The following is a 27,870-nucleotide window of genomic DNA, read 5'->3' as shown; positions in this document are numbered from 1 at the left end:
CAATAGAAACCATGACCTGCAATCCAATGCAACAGCACTACAATAGTTACTATCTTTTTTTAAATTGTATTTTTAATGGCTGAGAGGATTTACAGAGGACAATTCTTAATACTTTACCGTTTTGATAATTGTGCATAAAAAAACAACAACCTTTGGTTCCCATAAGATTCATCATCAAGCCATCTCTATTATCCGAAGAAATCTTTTACTTTTTGCTTTACACTTTGATCAAGTTGCTCACAAATACAGAAACAAACATGAAAAAGTACAATGTTAGGCATCAATTGCTGGTAATAACTTTTTGGATTAAGAATTTGACACAAGTTTTGTTCTACACAGAGTTATGGCAATTCAGCCCGGGGTTTGATTGTCGATTGTTTACAGCCAATTCTATGGAAGAGTGTTGGGGAACACAGATCACAAAGCTGTGTCTTGTTTAATTGGTTGTGATGATGGAAAGTAAATACTCAGCGTGCACTTACTCAAGTACTGTACTTAATAAATGCTGAGATAGGCTGTGTTTCATTACAATGCCACTGAATATTCCACAACCTTACAGAGGTACATTATACTCCATATTTATCTAACAGCTATAGACATTAGAAGCTTTTATGTATAAAAACATGACAAATTTATAAAAGCATACATTTGAAAGTCAACCACCTAACATTAGGAATATAATAGTTACAAATAACTCCCCATCAATCAGCTACAAAATTAAAATACTGTTACACAGACCATTCTTGAAGTACTTTTTTACACTTTAAGTACATTTTGTTGAAATGACTTTTGCATGTAACAGTATTTCTTACTGCTCTAAATACTTTTTACACGTTTAAATGTAGATCTATGCACATTTTTCTGGACAGTTAGTATACTTTACATGCTCAATTTTAAAAAAAGACACAAAGAATCCCATTTAAAATATTTTATTGATAAACATACACTTGCTATAAAAGACAATGAACTGAGCGCTCTATTCCTCTGAGTGATGAAGTCATGTGTTCAGATAGAAGCAACAACACACAAAGGACAGAGACATTCAGCTCAGACTCTGGGGAGGCAACACTTGTGATAGAGGCAGACGAGGAGAGATTATAGGACATTGTGTTTGTACGAGGGAATAATTAACCGGGGAAGCAGCAAATCACTTTGTGTCATTGGTTTAGCTCATGGGAGGGGGTGGAAGAGAACAGCAGGTGATTAAGAGATCTATTTTGAATGTTTTTTGCTGGTATGGAACTGTGCTTCAAGTCAAATTACACATTGCTTATATACCTATACATGCATGATTTCATACACACACACACACACACACACACACAAGCACACACACACAAACACACACACACACACACACACACACACACACACACACACACACACACACACACACACACACACACACACACACACACACATGTGCCGAGACCCAGAGGTCCGTGTGAGTGTGAAATTACTCCTCCACATACGCTAGCCCTCGCATTCTTTACATAAGGCACTGATTCGGATGCAGTCAGTCTATGAGCAAAAACAATGGCTAAAACATCCTAAAGGGAAAATATTTAAAAATCCAAAGAACAAGTATATAATTAATAACATGCATTCTCATTCCAGTAAAATTAATTGTAAAGAAAAAAAAGCTTGTGTGAGTTAGCCAGATTCCCATAACAATTCAAAAATATCATGATGATGATGTACAACATACAAGAGGAAAGTTAAAGTTCAGCGGTTGAGAAGATAGCAACGACGTATGTCAAACTCACACTACTGCATCTGAGCAATACTCACAATAACTTATATAAGTTCTTCTTTCATGCAAAACTGTAAACACAAAACCCCAAAAGAATGAGAAGGTATGACGATGAGTAAGGCATTATAATGGTCAAGCTACTTCAGGTTATCCAACCCAAACCAGTCACGTGATCAGTGCAGAAGCAGTGGTTAATGGATCAGGATTTTGAGACTGATGTGTGGTAGTTCAGCTTTTAGCGAAATATGTTAAGCTTGCGATAGAACTGAGCCTTATTTTAGCTTCTTAACTGTGCTATGTATGGGTGTGCAAAGATTTAAACACACTGATTTCTTGATTACATCCATGCTACACATATTCAAAATGTTAAATGTGTACAGTTGTATACATGTGTACAGTTAATAAGCACAAATACACACACACACACACATACACACTGTACTGTATGTGCATGTGATTATGGTCAATCAGTCCGCATATTAGTCCAGTTTTCGCTCTCAGTAGAATCCATAAAGCTGTTTGTGCATTTTAGGAGAAGAAAACAATTCTTCTCCATCCAATCACTGACGAGGACAATGGGGAGGGGCGAGGGAGAGAGGGGGTTCCAGTTCAAATGCAGGTCATCATAGTGTGGTGGGCTGACCTCTGCCTGCATGCAAACACATGGAAAGGTGTTTAAGTCTGCTCTCATAACTTATAATTAGGTTGTTCAGCTGTTTGTTAGTCAGTCAGTGTTTGTCTGATTGTATTCTTGTTGGAGCCACTTTATTCAAACCTTGAAATAAGGAAATAGGTGAGATGATGTTGTCAATTCGGCCCCTAACCCCATTTTATGAAGGGTCTAGTCTAAAGTTAAGATAGTTTAAATAATGAATACATTTTAGAATAGTGGCAATACTTATAAGTAAAAGTCAGACATTCAGAATTGTACAAGAGAGCATGAGTAAATCAGCTAAATGTACTTGAATGATAAATATGTGAAACTCGATTCCAGTTTTTGAAATGATGGAAAAATACACCAGAAAATGCAGGTACCTGTCTCTACCGCTAAACACATGATTGACATTTCTGTTACTACTTCCACTATGTAATCCTCCCTCTCTATGAAGAGGGGTAAGAAGCTGGTTAAGTCTAACACGCCTTTAAAAAATATAGAAGTATAATAATGTACTTAATGGGGGGCTCTCATGACTATATATGTGTGTGCCAGTCTCCGTTTGTGCATGTCTTCTCACCCCGAGATGCAATATAGCACTCGTGACAGCTCAGCAGACCATTACGAATTCGTACATCAGTCCCAGCAGTGGCGTCACCCAGCTGCCCATCACACACTCCACACTGAGGAGGAGACATACAGTCAACTATCAACATTATACACAGAAAGGATTGTTTTAGACAGGCTATCAAATGGTTAAAAATGTCTCACAAACACTAATTGTGATGTACACATGCTTTAGTAAACTTTGTACATCTTCAAAACCTTTCTAGAGGATGTGTATAAAGTATTGTTTGTGTGTGTCCTAGAATAATACAGTACCTTGAAACACTGTATGTGGAAAAACAGTCCAAGTGTATCGATGATCATGGCAGCTCCTTTTTCCAGTGGTTGAGAACAACCAGAACATAGTCTCTTCCCACTAACACATCTACACACACACACACACACACACACACAAGACAGGAGGAAAATGGACATTAAAGCACCTTCACTCCATTAAACATCAAAGCCTAACTTCTTTCAAACATGTTTGTAGATGTGTATATGTATGTTTGTATCATTACCTGCTGGGTGAGGGAGGCTGAGGTGCTGAAGGAGAGGGCTGCTGTTTGTTTGTTACAGCGTCATGTGATTCAGACCTGTGGTGAAAAAAAATAATATATATATGTATATATATATATGCACATCCAAAACATCTGGAACATATTTGTAACACATGTCAGTTGATTATTACTTAAGTAAAGCCTTAACTCTCTATTCACCCTGATAGAGTGGAAATAAAAATTTCGAAATGATGTTCCTATCATAACATTACAGTCATTTAGCAGACGCTTTTATCCAAAGCGACTTACAATTCAGTATCTATCTACACACCGTAAACGCAGCTACGGAAGCATTTTTTGGGGTTAAGTGTCTTGCTCAAGGACACATTGACATGAGACTAGTGGAGCAGGAGCCGGGGATCGAACCTCTGACCCTCTGATTGAAAGACAGCCCTGCTCTCCACTTAGCCACGGTCACCCGTATCAATACTTAATGGATCATAAATTAATGAATATTTATTAAAGACTATGTGACTTCTGAGAGAAAAAACACATTCTTCCTCATACAAATGGAAAGTTGAATTCACAATCATCAAAACACACCATTTCTGAATCAAATACACTCGGCTGCAGCCTTTCTTGGTCTGGTGTGACCAGTAGCTTAATGTAGCTAATGTTAGCATTAGTCAACATTAGGTAAATATTGTTATTATAATGCATATTACTGTGTCAGTTCACTGACTTACAGAAATGACTCTTCTCCACTTATGCTGATGTAACATTAGCTTAGCATTGTAGCTAAATGTTTATTATCTCATATTTGTCACTTGTATCTACAGAGGCCGCTATTCAAAGTTACATACGTTTTTCGCTTTAACTCACTGTTACGTCGCATGTTACTTTATATGCTACCGAATTAGCTAGAATCCAGCTACATAGAAAATGCCACTTCAGACCCAAACACTTGATCAGCCTCTGAAAGCAGAACATTACTTTTAAATGTGAGATAAGAAAGGTCACAACAACTTCACATACATTCAGGACAAACATGCAGCAATATGGGACAATCCTGAAATATAAATCGCATACCTTTTAGTAATATGTGCCTGGTTCAACTGAGGGTTGCGATCCAGAGAGGCCGTCTTCCACAGTTCTTGTTTCTTTAAAGGTTCACCATCACATGCAGAATCTGAGAATATATATCATAAAATAACCTTTTATAAGAGAAACTCTGAGGACTACATGTTTGAACTGAGATTAAATGAGCTGTGCAAACACAAATGTGGACATCTCCTGTATAACAGTGTGTATTTCGGCGTGTTCTCACCCTGGAAAAAATGCAGCTTGGATGCATGCTGATCCTCATTCCCTGTTTTTTGGCCGTTTTGCTGCTCAGCAACGTTTCCTCGTTCTGTCTCGTTGTTTTCTGGAGCTGATGAAGTCGTCCCCGTCTGCTGGTTTAACAAACCCGTTGGATTTAAGGGTGTTACAGTCTCCTCTAGGATCTTTCTCTCCTGGAAATTGTACAAATAAAAAAGACGCAACTCGTAAGACATACAAAAGCAGCGAGTGATGCTTTTGATTCCATGTGTTTGTCAGTCTGCGTGTGATTGTACCTCTTCATTGTGTTTTCTCTCCTCCTCCTGCACTTCTAGTTGTGCTTTCTCCCACTCTTTCTTCAGCTTTTCCTGTTCTCTCTGGTATTGCTCCTGTAGAGAAAAATTGTGCATGTCAAATACTGAATGCAACAAAAAACATGCATATGACACACACACACACACACACACACACACACACACACACACACACATATATATATACACACATATATATACACATCCAGCAACCTGTGCCTTCGGTTTTCTGCTAAACATTCATCGTGCCATGCGCATAAACGCCATTCCACCAGTGTACCTGTAGGAGGCGCTCCTGCTCCTGTTGCCAACTTTCCAGGCGTTTACGTTCCTCATTGGGGTCCCAGACCCAGTGATTAACACGTTTAGCCAAGTTCAACATGGGGGTCTCAATCTACCCAGACCCGACCGACAATCACGCAGACACACATGTATACGGACCAAAAGGACAGAAAGAGAGGAAAGGTGAGAGGACAAGTATGACTACAGCGACTACAGGAGACGAAGGGTAAAGGACAGGGTCAAATCTAAGAATGAAGGAGAAACAGAAAAAAACAAGCTGGGGCTGCTGAGAGATACTCACAGTCACACTGCTCTCCTCAAGTCCCTCTGTGGCAGAGAAAGAAACAGACACACACACAGATACAAAAATATATATCAGAATAAGAATCACTCTTATTGGCCAAGTATGTGCACAAATACAGGGAATCTGACTCCGGTTTTAAGTTGCTCTCAATGTACTTACACACAGAACAATTTACAGAAAGATAGAAATTGACATACAGCTAAAAACAATGACGACAAAACTGAACAAAAATATACAAAAAGTAAATGATACAGAATGTCTGCAGCAGAGATCATGCTGTAAACTATACTATATCAAATACTATAATTTACAGATTTACCTGTGACAGTGGGAGAATACTCTTGCATGCTGTTTGGCGATGAAGCTGGCTGAACCTTTTTTTCCTCCACTAGACTCTCAGATAACCCAGAAGTAAGGTTGACCTGAAAGTGAAATTAAAATGAATGAAACATGAACTGGATAGTGGATCTATAACTGATTTTGTCTCTATTTATAAATATTTATCAAAAATGAATGGACCACTTGTTTACCAGTTTAAAGTTCAAAATATACTATAGCTTTTGTTCTTCAGGCAGTCGCTGGCTTCAGTTCATGTAAATACAATATTAAAATCAACCTGAGGAGACTCCAAACTTTACATAAGACATCAGTGGAACAGCGTAAGAGTGTTTCAGGACAGGCTCATGTCTCTCCACTGTGAGTTACAACTTCTACCCTCTTTAGGACAACATAAAGTTCCCAGATGAAGACTGACCTGCAACAAAATATTCTTTATGTTCTTAAATTTGGAGTTTTAACTGGCTTCAGGTTTGTGCAATGGCCATTTATGGTTATGTGAATTTCTTCTGATTGTTTTTAATGTTTTATATCTGAATTATATTTATTGTTTTCATACTGCAGTGCAGAGTCTAAGACAAATTTCCCCATGGGCACATTAAAGAATGCGCTTCCAAGACCCGAGTCAGCTGCTGAACTGCATCTTTTTAATGAAAAGAGTAACTAAATTCACAACATCATTTTTTAACAGCACCCATGTCTGCTTTCAGTTTGTCCCCTGGGTTTCATTTTCCGCTAACAAAGCTCATGAATACTATGAATCAACGGCTGACACTAATGTTAAGGTGTCGAGACTTTCCATGAACACTTGAATGCACCAGGATGGAACATCCATGAAAACAATTCACACTTTTTTCCATGCAGCGAAAACACAGAAAGTAAATATGATGGATCTCCTCTCACAAGCTAATGTCACATTTCTGCAGGGTGAGCTTCATAATATTGAAAAGAACCAAAAAGCATGGCTTTCTGGATGGTTAGAAAAATATATTCCACTCAAAAACATCATCAAAAAATCAGTAATGTGAAGCGTGCATTATTTATATTAAATGAACTAACCCAGAAGAAACACAGGTTTTATGTCAATATGCCACATGTGATATTACCTGTCCATTGCTTTGGATGTCCGGGTGATGTGGCTCCACATGTGTGAGCTCGGTCACAATAGTTGTTGTGATGGTACAGTTTCGGCCTCCAATCAGGGAGCTGATGGCAGAGCCTAAAGACGAGGTCGATCTTTCTGTCTGTGGAGGCGGCGTCTGTGGAGGCGTCTCCTGATAGGCCGAAATCTGCTCGGGGAGAACGTCTTTCTCCGTCTGTTTGGAGGGAACGTCTTTCTCTGTCTGCTCTAATGGAACTTCTTTCTCTGTCGGCTCGGAGGAAACATCTTTCACTGTCTTCTCTGAGGGAACGTCTTTCACTGTCTGCTGTGAGGGAACGTCTTTCACTGTCTTCTCTGAGGGAACGTCTTTCACTGTCTGCTGTGAGGGAACGTCTTTCACTGTCTGCTGTGAGGGAACGTCTTTCACTGTCTTCTCTGAGGGAACGTCTTTCACTGTCTGCTGTGAGGGAACGTCTTTCACTGTCTGCTGTGAGGGAACGTCTTTCACTGTCTTCTCTGAGGGAACGTCTTTCACTGTCTGCTGTGAGGGAACGTCTTTCACTGTCTGCTGTAAGGGAACGTCTCTCTCTGTCATCTTTGAGGGATTGTCTTTGACCTCCGGTGGTGAGTGATGAGCAGAGGTAGGTGGAGTGGAAACAGATAAATCCTCCGTCATCTCTCCATTCACTCGCACCAACCCGTCCATCTGAGTGGGACAAACACACACAAGTTAGGATTAGAGGGAGAGTCCATTTTTCTTATTTAGTGAGAATAACACAAACTTGTGGATGTTAAAAATGTCAAAAACATCCTAAATATAACAGACACCGCCTTTCATGTAAGTATGAGGCCAGGCGTTGAGGTGGAACAGTGAGTATCAGATGATGCTGACTGCTGTGACTGATATCCTCACCTTGACAGGTTTGTGTCCAGACTGTGTGTTCCTGGGCTGGCAGTAGGGCTTGGCTGCCAGTAAGGGGACGGGTCTGCTGGATACAGATGGAGGTGAGGGGAGTGAGTGTCCAGGCTGTGTGGTGTGAGGCTGCACATGTGCAATGTCGGTATGTTTGGTTTGAGGCTTTGCGGCTCCTGCAATTGGTTGTTTTTGTTGTGTGGTTGGAGTCGGTTTGGATCGAGGTTCATTCAGTTCTAGTGACTGAGGTGGCACATTTTCTGAGTTTCTGACCGGGCTGCCAGCTGTTGGAGAGCTGGAGGAGACTGACACAGATGTCTCTTGTTGAGCCGTTATATTTGTCTCCATCTCCTCCAGTTCTGTGTGCCTCTGGTCTTTTATAACAGGTGGTTCTGGTTTGTGTGGAGGTCGTGATGTTTCAATAATAGGTGATGCCGTTTTGTGCTTCTTGTCCGCCTGATGAAGGTCCTGTTTGGGATTTGCAGTGGATCTGGGCAGTTTTAGACTGTCCAGTGTTGCGTCACTGATGGTGAAGCGAAGAGCGTAGCGCTGTAAAACCATGGCGGCCTCCTCCGGAGTTGCAGCATTCCTGTAGGCGTTGCACAACTCTACCTCTCTGCGCTCCCTAGACAGAGAAGTAGAGAACAAAAAGTATTTGGTATGTAGTTCGTGTTTATGATATTGAATGTTGTATCGTTGCATATCAAGGTTTAAAATTGGCCAACTTTAAATAAGTCTGTCTCATGTTAAGGGCCACATACAACAGTACAAAGCGCCTCAATATCATCCTTACTTCTCCTCCACGATCTCTTTGTAGGTCTTAATGCTTTTCCTCTTGTTGCTGTCACTTCTTTCCTCCTTCATCCTTTTCTCCATCCTCTTCCTCTCTTCCTCTTTCTTGATCAGTTCCTGTGACGCGCTGCGACGCCGATTCTTCCAACGAGCCAAGTCCTGTCACGAGTTCACAGGGTCGAATAGTGACAGAGTTAATTCAGGATAGTGCTGTTATTTCAATAAGATGCACATAATAGTTTCCCCTATACTATGTAGATGGACTCTACATGCTCAATTTATATATCATAAGTCTTTTACGTTTTGCCAGTGGTCGTCATCTTCCTGAAAGTTGTTGTACTGTTCGTGCATTCGCTCATAACGTGATTGGCTCAGTGGCGGTAAGTGTTCCACCTCTTCCTCGTTAAGTATGTCACTCATGCTCACGCTCCTAGAGAGAAAAAAAAACAGTGTAATCTTGAAAAAAATACTGAATCACTGGACCCAACATTTTCACTTTGTCCAATTTGACTCTGGAAAACAGAAAATATTCCATTTTAATTCATTCATTGTTTACTTTGGTCGCTCCAGTGAATATAACACAACATTTCAAACATTTAAACTGTAATCTAAATAAATAATACACATTCCATGATCAAAAATGGAACAGGGAAACCCCCCCCGATGACAGTAATCACAACCTATTTCTAGAGATAAAATATATGATATGAAATGAACACAAAGCAAGACATACTCAGACACAACCAATAACAGTCCACTAAACACAAATATTACATGATCATTCTTATTGTTCAGTATATAGTGGATTTATATTAGTTGTGTACGTGTTGCCCCAAACCTCCACACAGTAACAAAAATATATTACTGTTTCCATGAACTAATCACAAAGCAATTGAACAAACAAAACTAACTTATTTTAGCAAGACAAACACATTCATATATTATCATAAAAGACTACTATAAATTATATTTAAAACAAGCAAAATAATGCAAAACAAAATTACATTAAAAGTAAAAGGTGACAATAAAAAGCTGGATGTTAGTTATGAGTCATGACGTGACAATAACAATGCACAGCAATGAGCACACTGTTAGTGTGTCGTATATTAATATGTTATTGGACTGTACTCTTGAAATTGAATGAGCACCGTGTGTGTGTGTGTGTATATCACTGTCATGCAGAAGATCATCCAGGTTCACATGAAAGACTTACTCAGTGTCCTCAGACATAAAAGCAACTCGCCGACTCATCCTAAAACAATAACAAAATAAAGTGAATGAGAGGAAAGAGCAAGTGAAGCTATGGGCAGCAGCATTCATGTTAATGTCACACTTCAGACTGGATGAATGGCAGAACTAAATCTGACAGGGTGGAGTGATGAAGACACAAAAGGAGCATCTCACATGATGGGAGGTAGATCATCGTCATCCAGCCAGAAGGGTTTCCTTCGTGGCTTCCCGTTCACGTCCTTCTTTCTCTCCTCCACCTTTTCCTCAACACTCTGTTTTTCCAGCTCTGCCTCCACTTTACAAATCCGGGCAGTCGCAGGACGGGACGGAGGGGTGAGCGATGGAGAGGAGAAGGGCTTGGTCACATCTGTGCCAGAGCTGTTAGGGGTTGTCATGCCTCCCTCTTGCTTTCCATCCTCCTCCTCCTCCTCCCGCCTCTCCTTCAGCCCTGCACCCTGCAACCCTGGGAGGGTTGGGGCTTTGGAGAGCGGAGCCTGAGGTTCTGCTGCCACAGTAACGATGCTGTTAAATCCAGTGACAAGGCCAAGATTACCAGGAAATATAGCTCAAGTGATGAATCAAGACCACATCGCAGACAACAGAAGACGGCAGCTGAGCCAATCTCTGTTTACTTACATAAAAACTATGTCTAGCTAGATACCACTACAGGTAAGCCCAAAAATATGAGTTTACTATTTTACAGTTTCGTGCTTTCCTAATAATTTCCTAGGAAATTTAAAAAAAGAAGAAAAAAAATGTAATTTGGTATTAAGGAAAAATAAAGACAATGCTGGTGTCACATTAGTGGTGTAACTTTACATTTTTGTCTCTATGTGATCCAGCAGTGATTTACACTTTAAATGCAAAGCTAACAGCTGATCACTCCCTACTGAACTAGAACCAAACAACCAAAGTCATGCCAAACAAAGCCACGGCAAAAATTCAACAGCAAAAAAAATCCATAAGGACAGATAAGTCCAAACAAAGCACAAACTCTGCCAAGCCATATGAGAACCAGAACTCCAAGAATCCGACCACAACAACAAATCAACGTCAACCAGTTCTTTCATATACAAATAATATCAATTAAACCACATCAAGCGTCCAGCTGCAGGCGCTCAAACATGCTGGCATGGAATAACAAAACAACAACACAGTCAGGATCAACTATAAATCATCCACAGACACTCAATAGTGTTATTACTGCAGGCCATTTCACTTGTAAACATAATCAAACCTTCATCTTTGCCAGTAAAATATGCTTTGTTAGTTGCAGTAGTTGGCCGACACCACAATCTTCAAACACAGTGAAATACCTTTCACTAGCCATCTTCTCTGTGAGTTTAGGTCTGTTGCGTAGTGGCTTCATTGCAGACACTGGGGCGATGTTATATTTAACTGATCCAGGGACCGGCAGGAACTGGTTGATGGGCTGATTTGTTCTGGCCGCACTCGATTTTTGGAACGACCCGGTCCTCCGAGCCATCATATCGTCCTTCTCCAGGTCAGGCGCAGGCTCATTTTCATCATATTCATCCTCATCATCTTCATATTCAAATTCGCCGTGAGACGTTGCTCGGATGACAGTCGTGTCAGGGTGAAGTTGAGGCGCTTCCATGGGAACTCTGGGCGTCTGTTGCTCCACTCTATGAGAGAAACTGCTATAGTTGAAATAACTAAACATCAAGCTGGAGAATCTCTTTGAGGATGCAAGCCACTCCAAGCGTGTTAGTGCCTTCTCAAACTGTTAGACACACAAATCTCAGCCCACCTGACGTTCAGTTTCTTGCTCCTGTCCGCCTGCACGTTCCTTTTGTTCCTCGGAGCAGCGTCAGCGGTGACCTCCCCTTGTGTGCAGCGCTTGGTGCTGGGCAGAGGCAGGAAACGGTTGTAAGTCGCTGTAGCGGTGCTTTGTTTATGGAAAACTCCTGTCCTCCTCGCCATCATGTCATCTTTCTGAGGATCCGGACTCTTGTCCTCTTCCTCATCATCTTCCTCCTCTCTTCTCCGTTCATATTGACCCAGGCGTGCGTCCAGCTCAGCAAGAGTAGAGGGGGTGTCAGGTGTGCGGAATGGGAGGTCAGCTGAAGGAGGTGTGGTTTGATTGAGGTCTGCTCCATCTACCTGGCTGTGAGAGCACCATATAAAGCTCAAACTGCAGCAACAGCGGTGGATACTATCGTCTTAAAATCCAGGCGTGAACATGCAGGAAAGAAGGCCAAGTGTAGAGAATACAGATCGTAAAGAAGGACAATTTTAAAACCATAAGCCCTTCTGGCAACAAATAAATAAAGGTTAGAAAAAAGACAAAAACATGCAAAACAATAAATAAATAAAAAAGACCTGTGATAACATTTTAAGCTCATCATAGTCACACGATAACCCCCATACATAATCTACTTGTCACTGCAGCATGTGCATGCATGTGTGTGACTGAGTGTGTGTGTATATGTATGTGTGTGTGTGTGTGTGTGTGTGTGTGTGTGTGTGTGTGTGTGTGTGTGTGTGTGTGTGTGTGTGTGCCTTTGTTTCCTATCAAAACTACAAGCAAATCAACACAATGCAAAGAGGTGCATCCAAACTACCATATTTACTCATTCAAATAAGCCTGAAATGTAAAACATGTCACAAAACGACAATGACAAGCAATTCAAATAAACCATTTCATTAGTTGTAGAACAGAAAGGGAGCTATTTATTCCTCAATACAGTCCACACTAATGCAATAGACTTTGGAGTCAAGCCATTGTAGCCTAAGTTGTCTCATATTTGGCCTCGTCCATACCTGCGTTCCCGCTCTGAAAGCTGGGAGCCCAGGCCAATGGTAGGCATGGCTACAGTTGCCTTGGAAAGGAGTCGTCTTAGCAACTCCGTCTCCTCCCCTTCACTTGACGTGACTGTGTCTATTGGCTGCTCGATCTCAGTCACGCCCCCAAAGGTCACAACTTTGCAGTGACCTCGTCCTGCCTTTGCGGATCCGCTGAAAGGACTCCCATAATTTTTCTCCAGACAAGCTTGACACACAGGGGCCGGGCTAGCCTCACTGTAGATACAATCTCACAAATGAAGACAGGCGCGCGCACATACACACGCACACACACGCACACACACGCACACACACGCACACACACACACACACACACACACACACAAACAAACAACAGCCAGCAAAAGAGCAGTGGGAAATAAAGAGGGTGGAAAATCATGAGCAACCAGAGACAGAGGATCAGACTGTGAAGACAAAGGAAGGATGAGGTGGAAATGATGAATCAGACAGGAAGTGTGGATGGACAGAAAAGGACAATGCATGGGGTTGTGTGGTTAAATCCCTCTAACACATACGTACATTCACAACACACACACACACACCGAGTATTTTATCGAGTCTAGGTAGCCACATTTTCATGGTAACTGCAGCTCCTCTGGGAATACAAAAAACTCTTTATCCTATCTAATGACATCAGCGCAGAGAGAGAAAAACAAAGCCGAAGCAGTGCTCACAGCCAACAGTTGCCTCTCTTTTGGTCACACACACACACACACACACACACACACACACACACACACACAGTTACACACACACACACACACACACACACACACACCGGCCAATTCCCTGGTCTGTTTCAATGCCTGTCATAGAAGACTGAAGAGGCCTGAAGTGCACAATAGTGAGGAGAATAAACAAGCAGATGAGAACATGGGGAGCAAAAGAGAAAAGAAGAGCGGGGAAACTAAACCTAAGGGGATATATAGGTGCTTACAAAAGGAAAGACAAACAGCGCTGAAACTGATGAAATAAATATTCTACTTGAGTGGCTTGACCTTAAATCTCTCTAAAGTAAACTTTATATACTTTGAAGTCTGCACGACTAATGAATTATTAACCTGTAGATCATTTTTTTGAAGAACAGTGGGAAATTACATGTTCTAATTGATTATATTGACTGAATAACAGTCTAGAACCCAAATATTTTCTAATAATAATGATAGAAAACATAAAGAAGTAGCAAACTCTCACATTTAAGAAGTTATAACCAAAGATTATTGGGCCTTTCTGCTTAATAAGTGACTTAAAGTAATTGGTTAACATTTGGGGGAGTGCAATTATCTTCTCTCTCTCCAAGAGTTAGATGAGAGGACCGATGTCATGTCTAAAGCCAGTTAGCTTAGCTTAGCACAAAGACTGGCAATAAGGAAACGGCTAGCTTGACTCTGCCTACCAGCACCTCTGATTCACTGATCAACACATTATATCTCTGTCTTTTTGTTCGTATAAAAAATGTTATGTTACTAAATAAGCAACTGTGGGTGCGGTGATATTTGATTTTTAAAATAGGTGACACGGATAGCGTGATGACACTTTGTGCTTTCAGATAATGTGTAAATTGTAGCGGTTTAGAGAGGATTCAACTTAAATGACATTCCAAATAAGGTACCAAATTCTCCATATATTCAACCACTGTTTGTTATGGCTTAAAAAATATCTAGTGAACGCCATTTTGGTCATTACTTCATATAAAAGTCTCTGCAGATTAAAGATCCTCTTCTGCCTGCAATGTTCTGCTTAAGACTGGAATTTAGACTAGAAGCGCACACACACTGCACATTCTCTCAAGTCATTTTGAAATCACACACTTGACATACAGTTGCTTTCAGTGCGCTGTACTGCATGTGTGCTGAAACAGAGAGAGTGTGTTGGGCACCTGGGTTCAGTCATCTTGAGTCTTTCCCACTTCTGCATATCTGCCTGGCTCATGGAGACAGAAACCAAGCTCACTGGTCCGTCCCTTTGAGGGAGGGGCTTACTCTGAGCCCTCCTACGAGCCAAGTCATCCTTCAGCTTATTAGGCGTCGCCTTAACCTTCCCCTCTTCTCCCTCTTCCTCCCCATCCTCCTCTTCCTCATGGCGAGAGGCGGAGTTTAAGAAAGGGTTGTCTCTGCGTGTAATGATGTCAGGGACTGCTTCTTTCTCACTGTCCATTCACAGCACCAGTACAGTGGCATCACACAGCACACATGTCACATCAAGGTGAAGCAAGCACACGTCAAACCACAAGTGACCACAACACCCAAAGAGAAAAAAAAAGTAGGAGAATGGGAGAGAAAGTTTAGCAGTACGTTTGAGAGAAAATGGAAGAAAAACGGCAACACACGCAACCAACCACTGGCTAACCTGATCTCTTTCTCCTGCAGTGTTTGCTGCGAGGCTCGTCGAATGCCTTCCCAGCGCTCTCGGTCTTTGCTGCTACAAACAGGTGAAGGGACAAACTGATGCACCTTGGGAGCAACGGGGCTGCGATGGGCTCGTCTGGATGCCAGGTCGTCTCTACGAACATCTGGAACTTTCCGCACCTCTGCCTCCTCTTCCACATCAGAGGAGGTGTCCCACGCAGATTTCTGAGAGCTCAAAAAGTCATTATCGCAGCGAAGGATGATGTTTGGGGATGGTGACCTCACTTCCTGTTCCTCCAGTGTCGGAGGGCTGGGGTTGGAGACGAGATGGGGTGGGGTGGCAAGGTAATGTCAGAGATTATTATAGATCCATCGTTCGTAGCAACGTAGCAACATGCGGAGTTCGGATTTGACATGCGTCCACAAATATTGTAATATGGCGAGGTCCCGTTACATCAAGAAAATACCACACCAACTTGGAAGTAATTCATGGCCATTGAAACCTCTATTGAAATGTTAATGACTGAAATGATTTAAATGAACCTCAGCCGTACGTTAAACACAGCAAAGTAGCGAGCAGTTAGTCAGATCTGCAAACACACTCATTAATAAGCCAGATTGCTTCAACCAGATAGCAACACAAACCAAAAGTCAAACCTCAGCACTAGTGTGAATGGAGCACCAGGTAAAGAAAACGCACAAACAAAAATTACCATCATAATGATCCGTTAGTGAACACGACCAAAACTGTCAAACCACAGCAGCAGCGGCTCTCATGCCCCTCCTCTCTGACCTGCTGAAGCGAACGGCAGCAGGCAGAACTTTGATTCCTGCCTTCTCCACCTTCTGCAGCTTCTTCTGCTCCAACACTTCCTGAGTCACCTCCTCCTCTTCCTGTGTTACTTTTTCCCCATTACTCTCAGGTGCCCAAGTGACAGTCTTGGGAGTTTTGTGGTGAAGTCCGGTTCTCTTGAACTGCTGTGAAGGGGCTTGAGGGTGACTGGGGAACGGTGTGTAATGGCAGGGAAAGATTAGGGATGAGGGAGTTTGTGTGTTTTGTGTGATTTACCTTTTCCTTCAGCTCAATTTTTGGATTTTTTCCATTGCGGCGCTAAGTAACATGGGTATAAAATGCATAATATGCATCGGAGTTATTCAAAGCACTGATTTGTTGGTCACTACCTGCGCTGCTCTCCTTCTTCTGTATGTGGTTTTCGTCGTGGAGTCGGGATGTAGGAGCTGGCGTTGGTTCGGTTGGGAAGAAACTGGTTAAAGGGAATGGAGATTCTTGATTCACTGCTGGCAGTCCGTCTGGCCAACATGTCATCCTTCCGCACATCTGGCCTCCTGCTGGAACCATCGGCCTCCGAGTCGCTGCCTCGCCCTGGGCAAAGAGCAATGGAGCATAATAGAGAAGTGAAGAGAGTGAAGAAGGTTAGAAAGTATGTCAGGAATTATTTTAATTGGGCCTTGCATAATAACTTCTGTAAATGGCGAACGATATTCAAGACATATTAGCTCCATTTTGTTCATAATTTCTCCAACGCTATTACCAATTTGTTCCATGTCAGTAAGGGTAAAAAAACTTGGGGGCATGACATATTCATCTTAAATTTCTAGACACTTTTCTTTAGCATTTTAGGCATTTATAGTGACACCACACGGCAAAATCAGCTCTGTATTTGTCCATAGGGATTCCCTTCTACCACCAAAAGACTGACAATGTGGTTATGTGTCTCTTAACGTTTTCCCATCCCACAATCGTGAGAGACATTTTAGGCTAGTTAGGTTAGAAAGGTTAGTTACATTTATTTGAAAGAGATTGAAGGATTGTTATCAACATTTTGAGTGTTCTCACGTTTTACCTCAAAATAAAGTAGCTTAGATATTTGGCTAAATTGTTGGCTTGTTACAAGCTGTCTGATTTATCCCCAAATTTCAGCAACTACTTTTGGTGCCGTGTTAATATCACTAATATAAATACTGACCAAAACTACAACTATTTAACTGAAGTTATATTAAACCAGAATAATTCTTTAAAGGTAGATGCAACACTATTATATTGGCAGTCATTGAGAAACACTGATCACTTCTTCTCTTACCATCTGTTACAAGGCTATTGTGCATAAACCTATGAAGCATTCTGCAAACACACAGAGAGACAGAATAGGACAAACTGTCCCCCGTGTCTTTCTTTCTTGTTGGGTAATAAATATGACTTGGTAAGGCAGCACACTTTCTCTGTGGCCTCCTGGGAATGTGGGGAATAAGTCTATTCCCGGCTCTGGAATAGCGTTTTTCTTCTCACCCTGCTGCACACATATTGTACTGTCAGCATAAAAGACACAAACAGGATGCCTGTGTGACACTCACCCTCAAACACACACAGACAGACTGACATACGACAGGCAGGATGTTGACCTCAGCCTGTGTTTCCCAGGTCCAAATCTGTAGTGATTGCTACTCAGACCAACAGCTGCTGCATCTGGGGCACCCCCACCCATACCCACGCACGCACGCACGCACGCACGCACGCACGCACGCACGCACGCACACACACACACACACACACACACACAGTGTCTGAGACGTTCAGCTGTTGTCCACAGCCCGCCTGACTGGCCATAACATACCAAGGTTAAAACCGCAACATGTTAGAGAACAGCAGTCAGGCTATTTATGGATGAATGAGTGGGTTATGTTTTGCTGCTTTAAAGGACTAGTTCAACATTTTTGTTGAAAATAGGCTTATCTGCCTTCTTTCAGAGTCAGATAAGAAGATCAATATCCACTCTCATGTTTGTATGCAAATCACGGGGCTAGCTTAGCTTAGCATAGTGACTGGAAGCATAGAGAAACAGCTAGTCTGGCTCTCTCTTATTTTTTACTTTTCCTACTTGGGAGACATTTATCAGAACCAACCATCACCGTTGCCTCGATTCACCACATCAGGAGAAGGGCTGTGCTGTGAGCGAGAGCCAAAGGAGTCCAGACTGTCAGAAACAAAAGGAAACAGATTTTTTTTTCAAAAACATATAACTATTTAACATTGTAAAATCACATGCGGGTTTTCTATCAATGGGTTTGAATTGAGTTTCAAAAATGTACTAAATGTCAACAGCTGTATTGAACCTCTCATCAGCAATCTGAAATACCCCTGGTGTGTGCGTGTGTGTGTCTTGACAGAGGTCTCTCACCTGTCTAGGGAGTTGTCGCGAGTGTGCCGTGGTGGAGACAGAGAATCACTCCTCTCGGAGTCCCAGCAGTCGTATCCGCTGTCCCTAACGCAACGCTTCTGTGAACTGTCGCCTCCTTCCTCACTCTCCTGCAAACACACACAAAAGCATGCATCAGCAATCAGGAAAATATCGGGAAAAGTTAGGGAAGATGCATAAAGAAACTCACTTAAGAGAAAAAACATGGTTTGAGAAATTGATTGTAAAGGAGCAAAGGAAACAAAATAAAAGGTGGTCTTGTTATTTTAATAGACTTCCAATTGATCAAATAGATAAAATGTGGGGAGCCACTCTTCTTTCTCAACTCTTATATCCTGTTTCTCTTTTCGGTCTCTCCCTGAAATAGGAGTAGCTGTGGTGTAACAAAAACAAAAATGTGTTTGTGTCCTGTGTCTCTCCTGCCCCCCAACAAAGACAGGAAACTAACAAATGCACCCCTGCACCTCCTCCACACTGCTATGTGTCTCTCTGTCTGTCCCTCTCCTCCCCCGTCCTCTTCACCGTGTTCACTCACCACCTTCATGTGAGCAAGAAGCCCTTCAAACTCCTTAAGGTTGAGAGTAGGGCCGCTGTAGGATGCGCAGGCGTTGGCAGCCTTCCCAAGCCAGAACACAGTGTTCAGCACCTGAGAGACACAGATTCAGGGGTTTCATGTATATTCATAAATGCTAACATACTGGCATCGAAGACAAAGCTAGAAAATTAAATGAAAGGACAATAATTACTCACATTTTTAATTTTGCGGTTGCAGTCAGAGTCCCTGATGAGAGAGAGGTGTGTTACTGTCGTGAGAACTACTTTAAAATGTACATAAACAGGACAAAAAAGCCACATGAGCCTATTTACTTGAGGTTAGCTCGTATGGAAGTGTCTTGCAAGTCCCCGGGGTCAAACAGCTGGGAGCCCTTCAGGCCCAACTCCTCACAGCCCCGCAGGAAGACTGACAGGTTGTCCTACAAGACAGACAGCAGGGGACCACGGACAGCCAGAGTTTATCACTTTGATGAAGCGACTGGTTTACAAGGACTAATGTCACACTGGAGAGTGTCTTCTTACCAGTCCAGCGATGGGGGTAGGCAGTCTGTTGATCTTCTTGACCAGCCCTGGTTTGATTGCACTCAGCAGCCTGAGTGGAGGAGGGGAGAAGCAGAGATTTATTGAGTCTTAGAGGAGGTTATGTATGTTGTTGCTACTTCAGACATCAAAAAACGAGTGGGGGTGATGTCAGAGGCTTACTCGCATAACAGGATGCCGTTCTCCAATCCGCTGCGGAAGTCCTTGTCTCCAAAACTCTTCCCCGTAACAGCCTGGAGGACAGAAAGAGACAGATGTAAAGGAGGTGGACTGGAACGGTGGCTGCAACTAACCTTTTTTTTTTAATAACAGATCAATCGGTTGGTTAATTTCTGATTAACCAATAAATTGTTCAAAAAAATTCAAGTCAAGTTTCTAGAACCCAGGGTGATGTCTTCAACAGTCCAAAATCCAACTATATTCAATTTCCAAGGATATAAGTATCAAATTCTCACATTGAGATGGTGGAAGCAGAAAATGCATGTTCTTATTGACAATGACATAAAACAAAAAGATTAGTGTTGTGCAGATATCGATATTACAAAATATATTATTTGATCTATTGCTAAATTTGATGAATGAATCATTATAGACAATTCATTTATCATTTCAGTCATTTATCCCACATAAATGCAAGATATTCTCTGGCTCCAGCTTCTCAAATGTGAAGATTTCCTATTCCTCTCCGTTTTGTAACATTGTAAATAAAATGTTTTGAAGATGTATTTTGGGCTCCTGGTACTTGTTATTGGGTCTCTGCTTCCTGATGTGTGAGTTTAAAGGAGTAAAGTAATTAAAAAATAATCAACGGTGAAAATGTATTATTTGCAACCCTAATGCGATCGCTATAATTAACAGATACATATCAAGTATAAAAGTGATTAAAGTCTGTTGAAATGTGCCCCACTGTGTCCCTGACAGAAGAACCTGCTGCTGCCCGGCTCACCCATCCCCCAACATTTTTTGCTTCAGTAGAAACCAAATTAGAGTGACGCCACTGACACACTGCTCTGTGCCCTCATTCCAGTTTCCCTGATTTGGTTGCACACAGTCGTAGCCCGATCGAACGATAACCTCAATCCTCCAACCTGGACTCTGAATTTGCAGCCTATCCTGTAGAGGCAGGAGAGGAGGAGGAAGCCAACATTGACATACTAACGCAACGCCAACCCACACACATGCACTGCTTTCTAGAGCGGTTGTGTAACCAGCAGCCAAAGGTGAATGGAAGAAAAGAGAGATTTGACTCTTTGGACTTCTAATCCAGATTAGCATGGATTATAGTTAGCACCAAAACTGTTAACTGCAGGCACACACTCTCTCCGTCTCTACTGCTCATGTACAGTATACTGCATGCTCTTATACATCCACCCACAAATAACCTACATTTACTCTGAGCCAATATGACAGAATTTGTCTGCAACTGACAAAAATAATAATCTGAGGTTACTTTGATGTCAAAATACTTGAGTCCTTTTGCTTCCTTGCTTTATCAGTCTTTGTCTCGTCTTTATTTCTAGTGATAAGCATGATTCATTTCCATTTATCTATGTACAGTTCTGATGCAAGTGTACCACATGCATGATAGGAACACACACACACACACACACACACACACACACAAAGTGCATCTGCAGCTATGAAAACAGCCTATTGTTTTATCATTATGTAAGTGATGACCAGATGTTTCCCATTGTCATCTTTTTCTTTTCTTTTGCCATTCTGTTCTCACACACACACACACACACACACACACACACACACACACACACACACACACACACACACACACACACACACACACACACACCTCTGCTGGCATATGTCATGTTTATTAAGGTTTGGCTCCAGGTCTTTGAAACATTTACAGCATGGTCATGCATAATTGACGGATAAAAGAGAGTACTGCATCGAGTGAGAGCAGGACAAATGTGTTTTGTGTAGGTAGTGTGTGTGAGAGTGTGGGATGCATGACACAGACAGTGAGTGGGGGGGGGTGGAGGTGGTTAACGATTGGTTATGTGTAAAATGCTGAAACTGAAACACAGTAATTAGAGACAGCGACTGATGTTTTGGATGAAAAGGTCTAGAAAATGTAAGCAGAGGACAAAAGATTGTGTGTTACTGTAAGAAAGAGACACAGAGCATGTATTTGTGTTAAGTGAGCATCCACGTCTGCCACAAAAACACAGCCAAAGGCCTTGGGGGTATTTCAACGCCAGCAACGGTAATTCGACCCTCCCTCGCTTCCTCTCTGTCCCCATGGTGGATTGCTCTGCTCAGTGTGGGTGAATGGCAGCAGCAGCAGCAGCAGCTACCATTTAAACCCTGAGCTGGGACTGTGCGTGGGGTGGGGGGGGGGGGGGAAGAAGCAGAAGTAGGCTAAAGTACCATTTACTTCATTTTCATTTTTACAGTTTTAACAACTGTAAAAACATGGAAAGAATGAGAGGCTTGAAAAACAAAAAAGTAGGAGAGGAGAAAAATATGCATTCCATCAAGTGAGACAGGATGTTGGTAATAATAGCATGGGGCCAAAGCTGACACAGTTTGTTGTTTATGTTTATCATGGGACAGATAGGTCTCCTGAGTTGACCCTAAGTTCGTGGCTCTCATGTGTTGCCATAACCATTCGAGTCACAGAGATCAGCATATATAAATAGATGATAAATAGAGTTTGACAATAGTTGCTGTTCTTGAGATATTTACAGACTCTTATAACACTTTAGATAAAAAAGACCTTTCACATGTTTCTGAAGTTGATTTCCTGAGACCTAGGCCAGAAATAATCATTTCTTTTCTGGTTTTGAAAAATATAGATGCGGTATTTTATATGAAAATATAAAATAACAGAAAGCAAACATGTCTTTTGGTTTACATTGTACAAATTTAGCGAGGTCAAATATCGTCTTTGTTTGGATTCAGAAATAAAAGTTGCAACTTGGTAAACAAATGAAACATCCTTTCATCTGTGAAGCAGACAGTACAAATGGTTTGCGGACTCTTGGAAAAGAAACAAAGTGTTATTTAATGACCTAAAGCAGATGCGTTGGCTCTGTGGTGTTGAAACATGGGAGGCAGAAACTAGGGCTGAATGTACTTTACTTCCAGTAAAGCCAGTTGATGGAGATGTAGAGGGTTAGAGCCCCAGTGTGATGCACAGACTGTTTTCATTTGCGGCGCTGCAGAAGCATTAGCCTCTCTATAATGGTATCCCGTGCTGTAGGCACTAATGGAATAACGTGACATACAGAGAAGAGGAGAAGACACTAATGAGGAAAAAAAAACTGAAAGAGAAAGACAGAGATTTAAAGTCATAATCCAGATGGAGGATGAGCTTAATCTGGATCATAGTAACTAACCAGTGACTCAACACTAGAAAACATCTCTTCAACTGCTGCAAATTAATATTTGTTCAATATGAGGAACAAAAACACCTCTCTCTAATCTAAGCACACTTACTGTACTTCATATCTTTATCATAGTAAAATAAATTTGTGGTAAAAGCATACTAAACGATTAGGCATTATCATAGCGTAATCAGTAGTATTTTTAATTAAATTAAATGTATATAAAATGTGGGAAAAAAATTATATTTTAAACTGCCATTTTTAATATGTCTTTGTATTTCACTCTGCACTGTATATCTTTTGTGCAATTGAAGTAAATTTATTATTTATTTATAAGTACAAAATTCCAGACATTATTTGACTCTGTGTGCACTTCAGGGTACATTGCATCCTAAATACAGAACAGTTTAGTGCACTACTTTTTTACACACAGCTCAGTCAAAGTTGAAACAACACAAACTAATGCTGCTTGAAAATTCTGAACGATGCTAATCAGAGGCAATCCATCATGTAGCATGATACAGCATGCTAATGCTTTACAAAACATGTTCAGATGTCTGTGGGCAATCTGCGAATATTCTGGCTTCACAAAAAAAAACCCATTGAGGCATGAAAGACGTCTCTGTCAACAGCAAGTCTGTGTCATCATTATCTCACATTCTTTCATACAGTATTTGATGCATGGAAAATCCCATGAATCCCTGCTCTCACACTCTCTCGTGCAGACACAGCTGGCTGTCTGTGACCATTGCAGTTAATCTGCCTCGGACAGACAGCTGTGACATCTGGCACACACACACACACACACACACACACAAACACACACACAAATTCTTCCGTTTATTCCCTGCGTGACAGATGCCTAACTCTTGCTATGTACTGTATGCCGGTGACAGCAGAGGTTAATTGCTGTCACTAAAGTTAACTTTGTGTTTCTCTAAGCCTGTGCAACTTTAAACTGCTCAACGTCACATCCAACAGGTGTAAAGCGCATTCGATGGTGTGCATCAGCTTTGAGACGGTCTAATCCCGCCTTGTCTCGTTTTTAAACAGATAGGAAAGGTCTCGTCTGTGCCAGTCTTATTTCCTGCTGGGGTCACGGGGTGATATATAGCCTACTGCTCTACTGCCCCCCTGGAAACAGTGACACCTGAGAGCCTGCCCATGTTATGTTCCCATAGTGACCAGTGTCACCCAACCGGGGCGTGTCTGAGGAGTGTGTGAGCAGTATCATGCATAGCTGATTGATGTGTGTGTGTGTGTGTGTGTGTGTGTGTGTGTGTGTGTGTGTGTGTGTGTGTGTGTGTGTGTGTGTGCATACGCTTTGCATACTCTTACAGACATGGCAACACGCATACACAGGCTGAAAATGCTGCATGGAGCGCAGTGTAGTATGGTTCACTCTGAATCATCCCCACCTGTGAGAGCGCATAAATACAACACTAGAAATAGAGTCAGCCTGGCCGGACTGAAAATAACTGGAGAATTAGGAGGCAGGAAGACGACAAAGCAAGAGGGACAGCGAGCAAAGACACTGCAGGAGAGATTAAGACTTAGAGGCCAGCATTAACCAAGACTACGCTGCTTACTACTGATGCTACGTAGTATGTTTTTAAGCACAGACCACGATGTGTCCATTGCGTTCAGTATCAAAACGTGTCAATAATTGTAAGTTGAACTCATTTTTGTAGTTCTCAAAAAACAATCATTGTGTTTGAATGCTTGGATGTACCAAGTACCTCTAGATATATTTGTTTCTTGTAAATATTTGTATCAATGGGGAGGAAAAACATTGTGTAAAAATGCTTTTGGTGGTTGGTTGTAATGTTATTTATCTGATGTTTGGAGTGATGTTAACTGATGGATTGCATGTAAATCAACCAGAAACAAGACACAATGACCACCCAAAGATGTCCGGTTAGATTCTTTGTCTTGTTAACTTAATATTTCCAGATCTAAATCATTCCTTTGCTCGTTTAAGGCTTCCTGTATGGATGCTTGTGTTAAAACAATCACTGTTGCACAGAGACTTTTGCCACATTTTGTTTGATTTTTGTGATAACGTGTTTATAGCTGACACCAAAGCACCAGCATACCTGTATAAAATGTTCAAACAATGTCCAGTTCTAACCACCAATTAGTGAAATAGTAAGCTGAATACAACACGGCACTTTAAACTTTAAAAGGTTAAAGGAAGGTGCTCTATTTATTTTAGATGTGTGACAATTACTAAAAGCCTTTAGCTGATAACGTAATCCTTCAAATTGGAATATATATATATATATATATATATATATATATATATATATATATATATATATATATATATATATATATATATATATATATGCCATCTTTTCTCATCCTTTCTTGTGATTGAGGGCGCAAGTATGATGACAGTAAGAGACATCATACCTCAACATCATTCATTGAAGGGGCAACTGTGCAAGTTTGGTGAAAGAGTATCTGTGCATATTAATATCTATAAAGCCACATACTGTAAATAGGCCAATACTCTCCACAGACAGAAAAGTCTTTTTTCATAAATGCTGATAATTTAGACTTCCGTGGACTGTATTTGGGACACTTGACAGATCTAAAGTGGGTGGATGGGAAACGAATGATCTACTTCTGTGGCCTCTGGAATTCTAAAAGTAATCATGGAGGAAAGATGGCGAACCATTTAACTTTGACAGATAGATAAATAAAAGAAAACAATCTTTAGTTGCCACCCCTCTCCTACTGGTTGGGACCAGTTCAGGCAAAACCTGTTTAATTCCTTGCGATCAAATATTTTTTTAGAGGCCTAAAGAGGTAAAACTATCAAGCTTTGCTTTCATGTCCTCTTAATAAAAGTCTAATAATATAATTTATCAACCCCTTGTGTCCATACCCCGGTTTATAACCACCGTTATAAACAGTATAGCATCTTTACTTCTGTTTGGATGCATGTTTAATCTGATTCAGAGCAATTAACATATCTGTTTAAATAAGCAATCTTATATCTGTTTTGTTTATTTGTTCTGTTTTGCATGTTCTTAGCCTGTCTGTCATCTTACTACATCTATAGCAATGCAAATAAGCATTCTATCTCTGTGTTTGTTTAACCACAACAATTATAATTGTATGTCAGGACTAGGGTTTTCACAGTCTATTACTGTCACATTTGTCAAATAATAGATCTATTAACTATCCAACTTCTTCTTCTCTATCTACCACAGCGTGTAGTGGACAGGCTTGTGGGAGTCCTGTGAAAACACAGCCATGGTGTGAAGTTAAAGCCAAAACTTTTACAATAAAGTATAATTGTGTTGTACATCCAAGCCTTTGGTTTCCAAAATCTGAGATTGTTGTTGGCAGGTATAGCTATGAGCTAAATCGGGGACAGCGATAAAAATAGGTCATAACGCAGCTCCACGGGCAAACAAATCGTGATTCACCACTCAGACTTATAGAGAGAGGCGCTTTCATCCGAGCAGATGATGGTGGAAGCGATGCAGCAAACCGCAAACGATAATCTCATCGGATGCGATCAACGGTCGGTGGGGGCCTACTGGTTACAGCATCTCAGGCGTTAATACCATGGCAACCGGAATCCAATCGCGCACGAAGAAGGGGGCGTCACACCTTTATAGCAAGTAAAAAAATAAAAACATTGATACTAAACAAACGGGAAATGGCTACTTTGAGAGAATTACGTGTATGTGTTGGTCGGTGTTTAAAGTCCTCACCGTGCTCCTGTTTGTGTGTTTTAAATAACACTAAGACACACACATGTGTTAAAACTTTTGGTACATATGTTCGTCCACGCGCCGCAGAGCCGTTGTCCCACACGGTAACCAGACACTGCATCGTCCCTTTAAACAGGTGACGACGCACCGGTGCTGTGTGTATTTTTATCCCCCAGTGTGGTGCGTTTCTGTCCCCGCTGCGGTGCAGCAGCAGCAGCCCCCACCCCCCTCCGAGCCTCCCCGAGCGGTCACTCCTTCACTTAACGTTACCTCTATCCATTTCTGTGCCTCCAGACACGCTGGTTCGGGATGGTTAGTCCCCGGCTCGTCCCTCGGCGAAGCATCCGGGTCATCTCGACCTGCAGCGGGGGTAGCCATCTCCGGGCAGGCAGTTTACCGAGGACCGGAGTGTGTGTGTGCGTGTGTGCGTGTCGGACGGTGATACGTGATAAGATGCGTTTGTAGTTCTCCCCGCTGCGTAAAGTCCGTTATCCTCCTCGCTTTCAGCGTCGACCGCCCCGTGACTCCACACACCAGGCAGTGCGTTGCGTAGCTCTCTCGTGCTCCCCCCGCGAGTCCTGCTCAAACGGAGGTGTCGGGGGAAAAAAAAAGCTTCTCGCGACCCCGTCACTGCAACACGAGCCAGGCGCTAAAAATAATGATTCTTGTAGGCAGCCGAACTGCGCGAGGCTGCTGCCGCCGCGCATTTTGTTTAAACGTGAGCGCGCAGGCAGGAATCTGCGCGGGGGAGGTCGAGAGAGATAGAAAGAAATAGAAGAGAGAGAGGATGATGATGGGGGGGCGCTGTGAAGTCCGTTTGAGTCATGAAAGTAAGTCCAGGGACCACAAAGACATTTCCACATGTACCAAAAAAGTCTGAATTACTTAATTGTATTTGCTCAGTTAATTGTTAAAGTAATTAATCCCAGGGGTGCTGGATTACCAAAAACACCCTGGGGCCTTCAGACCCTATAGGGACGCTGTTAAACTGAGTCTATATACATTGTAGGTGGCAAATGAGTTTCCCCACTGGGGATTAATAAAGTTTTCTAATCTAAACCTTTATTATTTCAGTTGATATAGAGATAGATTTAAAAAAAAAAAAAAAAAAAAATGTGTTTAATCAAATTACCACTAACAGTAAACCTGGGCAAATGTAAAGAAGCTGCCATCTACAGTAGACAGTAGTGTGTGCTCT

General features: G+C 41.7%; 1 protein-coding gene across 3 annotated transcripts; it reads right to left on the bottom strand.

Annotated features, from left to right (window-relative positions):
• Positions 1-913: 913 nt before the first annotated feature.
• Positions 914-27,427, bottom strand: LOC137884737 (LIM and calponin homology domains-containing protein 1-like). Of its 3 annotated transcripts, XM_068726716.1 has the most exons (29): positions 26,943-27,427; positions 19,754-19,824; positions 19,574-19,643; positions 19,364-19,470; positions 19,247-19,277; positions 19,032-19,142; positions 18,479-18,606; positions 18,204-18,274; positions 16,464-16,665; positions 16,075-16,281; positions 15,283-15,591; positions 11,879-12,235; positions 11,424-11,753; positions 10,282-10,629; positions 10,091-10,129; positions 9,178-9,307; positions 8,879-9,036; positions 8,086-8,710; positions 7,177-7,878; positions 6,054-6,156; positions 5,732-5,757; positions 5,429-5,542; positions 5,131-5,223; positions 4,842-5,028; positions 4,604-4,703; positions 3,536-3,610; positions 3,291-3,399; positions 2,989-3,091; positions 914-2,402 (listed from the first exon to the last, which is right to left on the bottom strand). In XM_068726716.1, exons 1-29 carry the CDS (start codon positions 27,048-27,050, stop codon positions 2,377-2,379), a joined length of 5,040 nt encoding a protein of 1,679 aa, XP_068582817.1. In that variant the 5' UTR covers positions 27,051-27,427; the 3' UTR covers positions 914-2,376. The 3 variants fall into 3 exon arrangements, with proteins under 3 accessions (XP_068582817.1, XP_068582818.1, XP_068582819.1); XM_068726717.1 differs by lacking the exon at positions 5,429-5,542 and having other exon boundaries at positions 26,943-27,425; XM_068726718.1 differs by lacking the exons at positions 11,424-11,753; positions 11,879-12,235; positions 15,283-15,591; positions 16,075-16,281 and having other exon boundaries at positions 26,943-27,390.
• Positions 27,428-27,870: the final 443 nt, after the last annotated feature.

This window comes from Cebidichthys violaceus, unplaced genomic scaffold, assembly GCF_023349555.1.
Source record: "Cebidichthys violaceus isolate CVI_PGR_0920_01 unplaced genomic scaffold, fCebVio1.0.p SCAF_4, whole genome shotgun sequence".
Classification (NCBI taxonomy): domain Eukaryota; kingdom Metazoa; phylum Chordata; class Actinopteri; order Perciformes; family Stichaeidae; genus Cebidichthys; species Cebidichthys violaceus.
The sequence above is the reverse complement of the archived record's forward strand: the minus strand, read 5'-3'. Positions and strand labels throughout refer to the sequence as shown.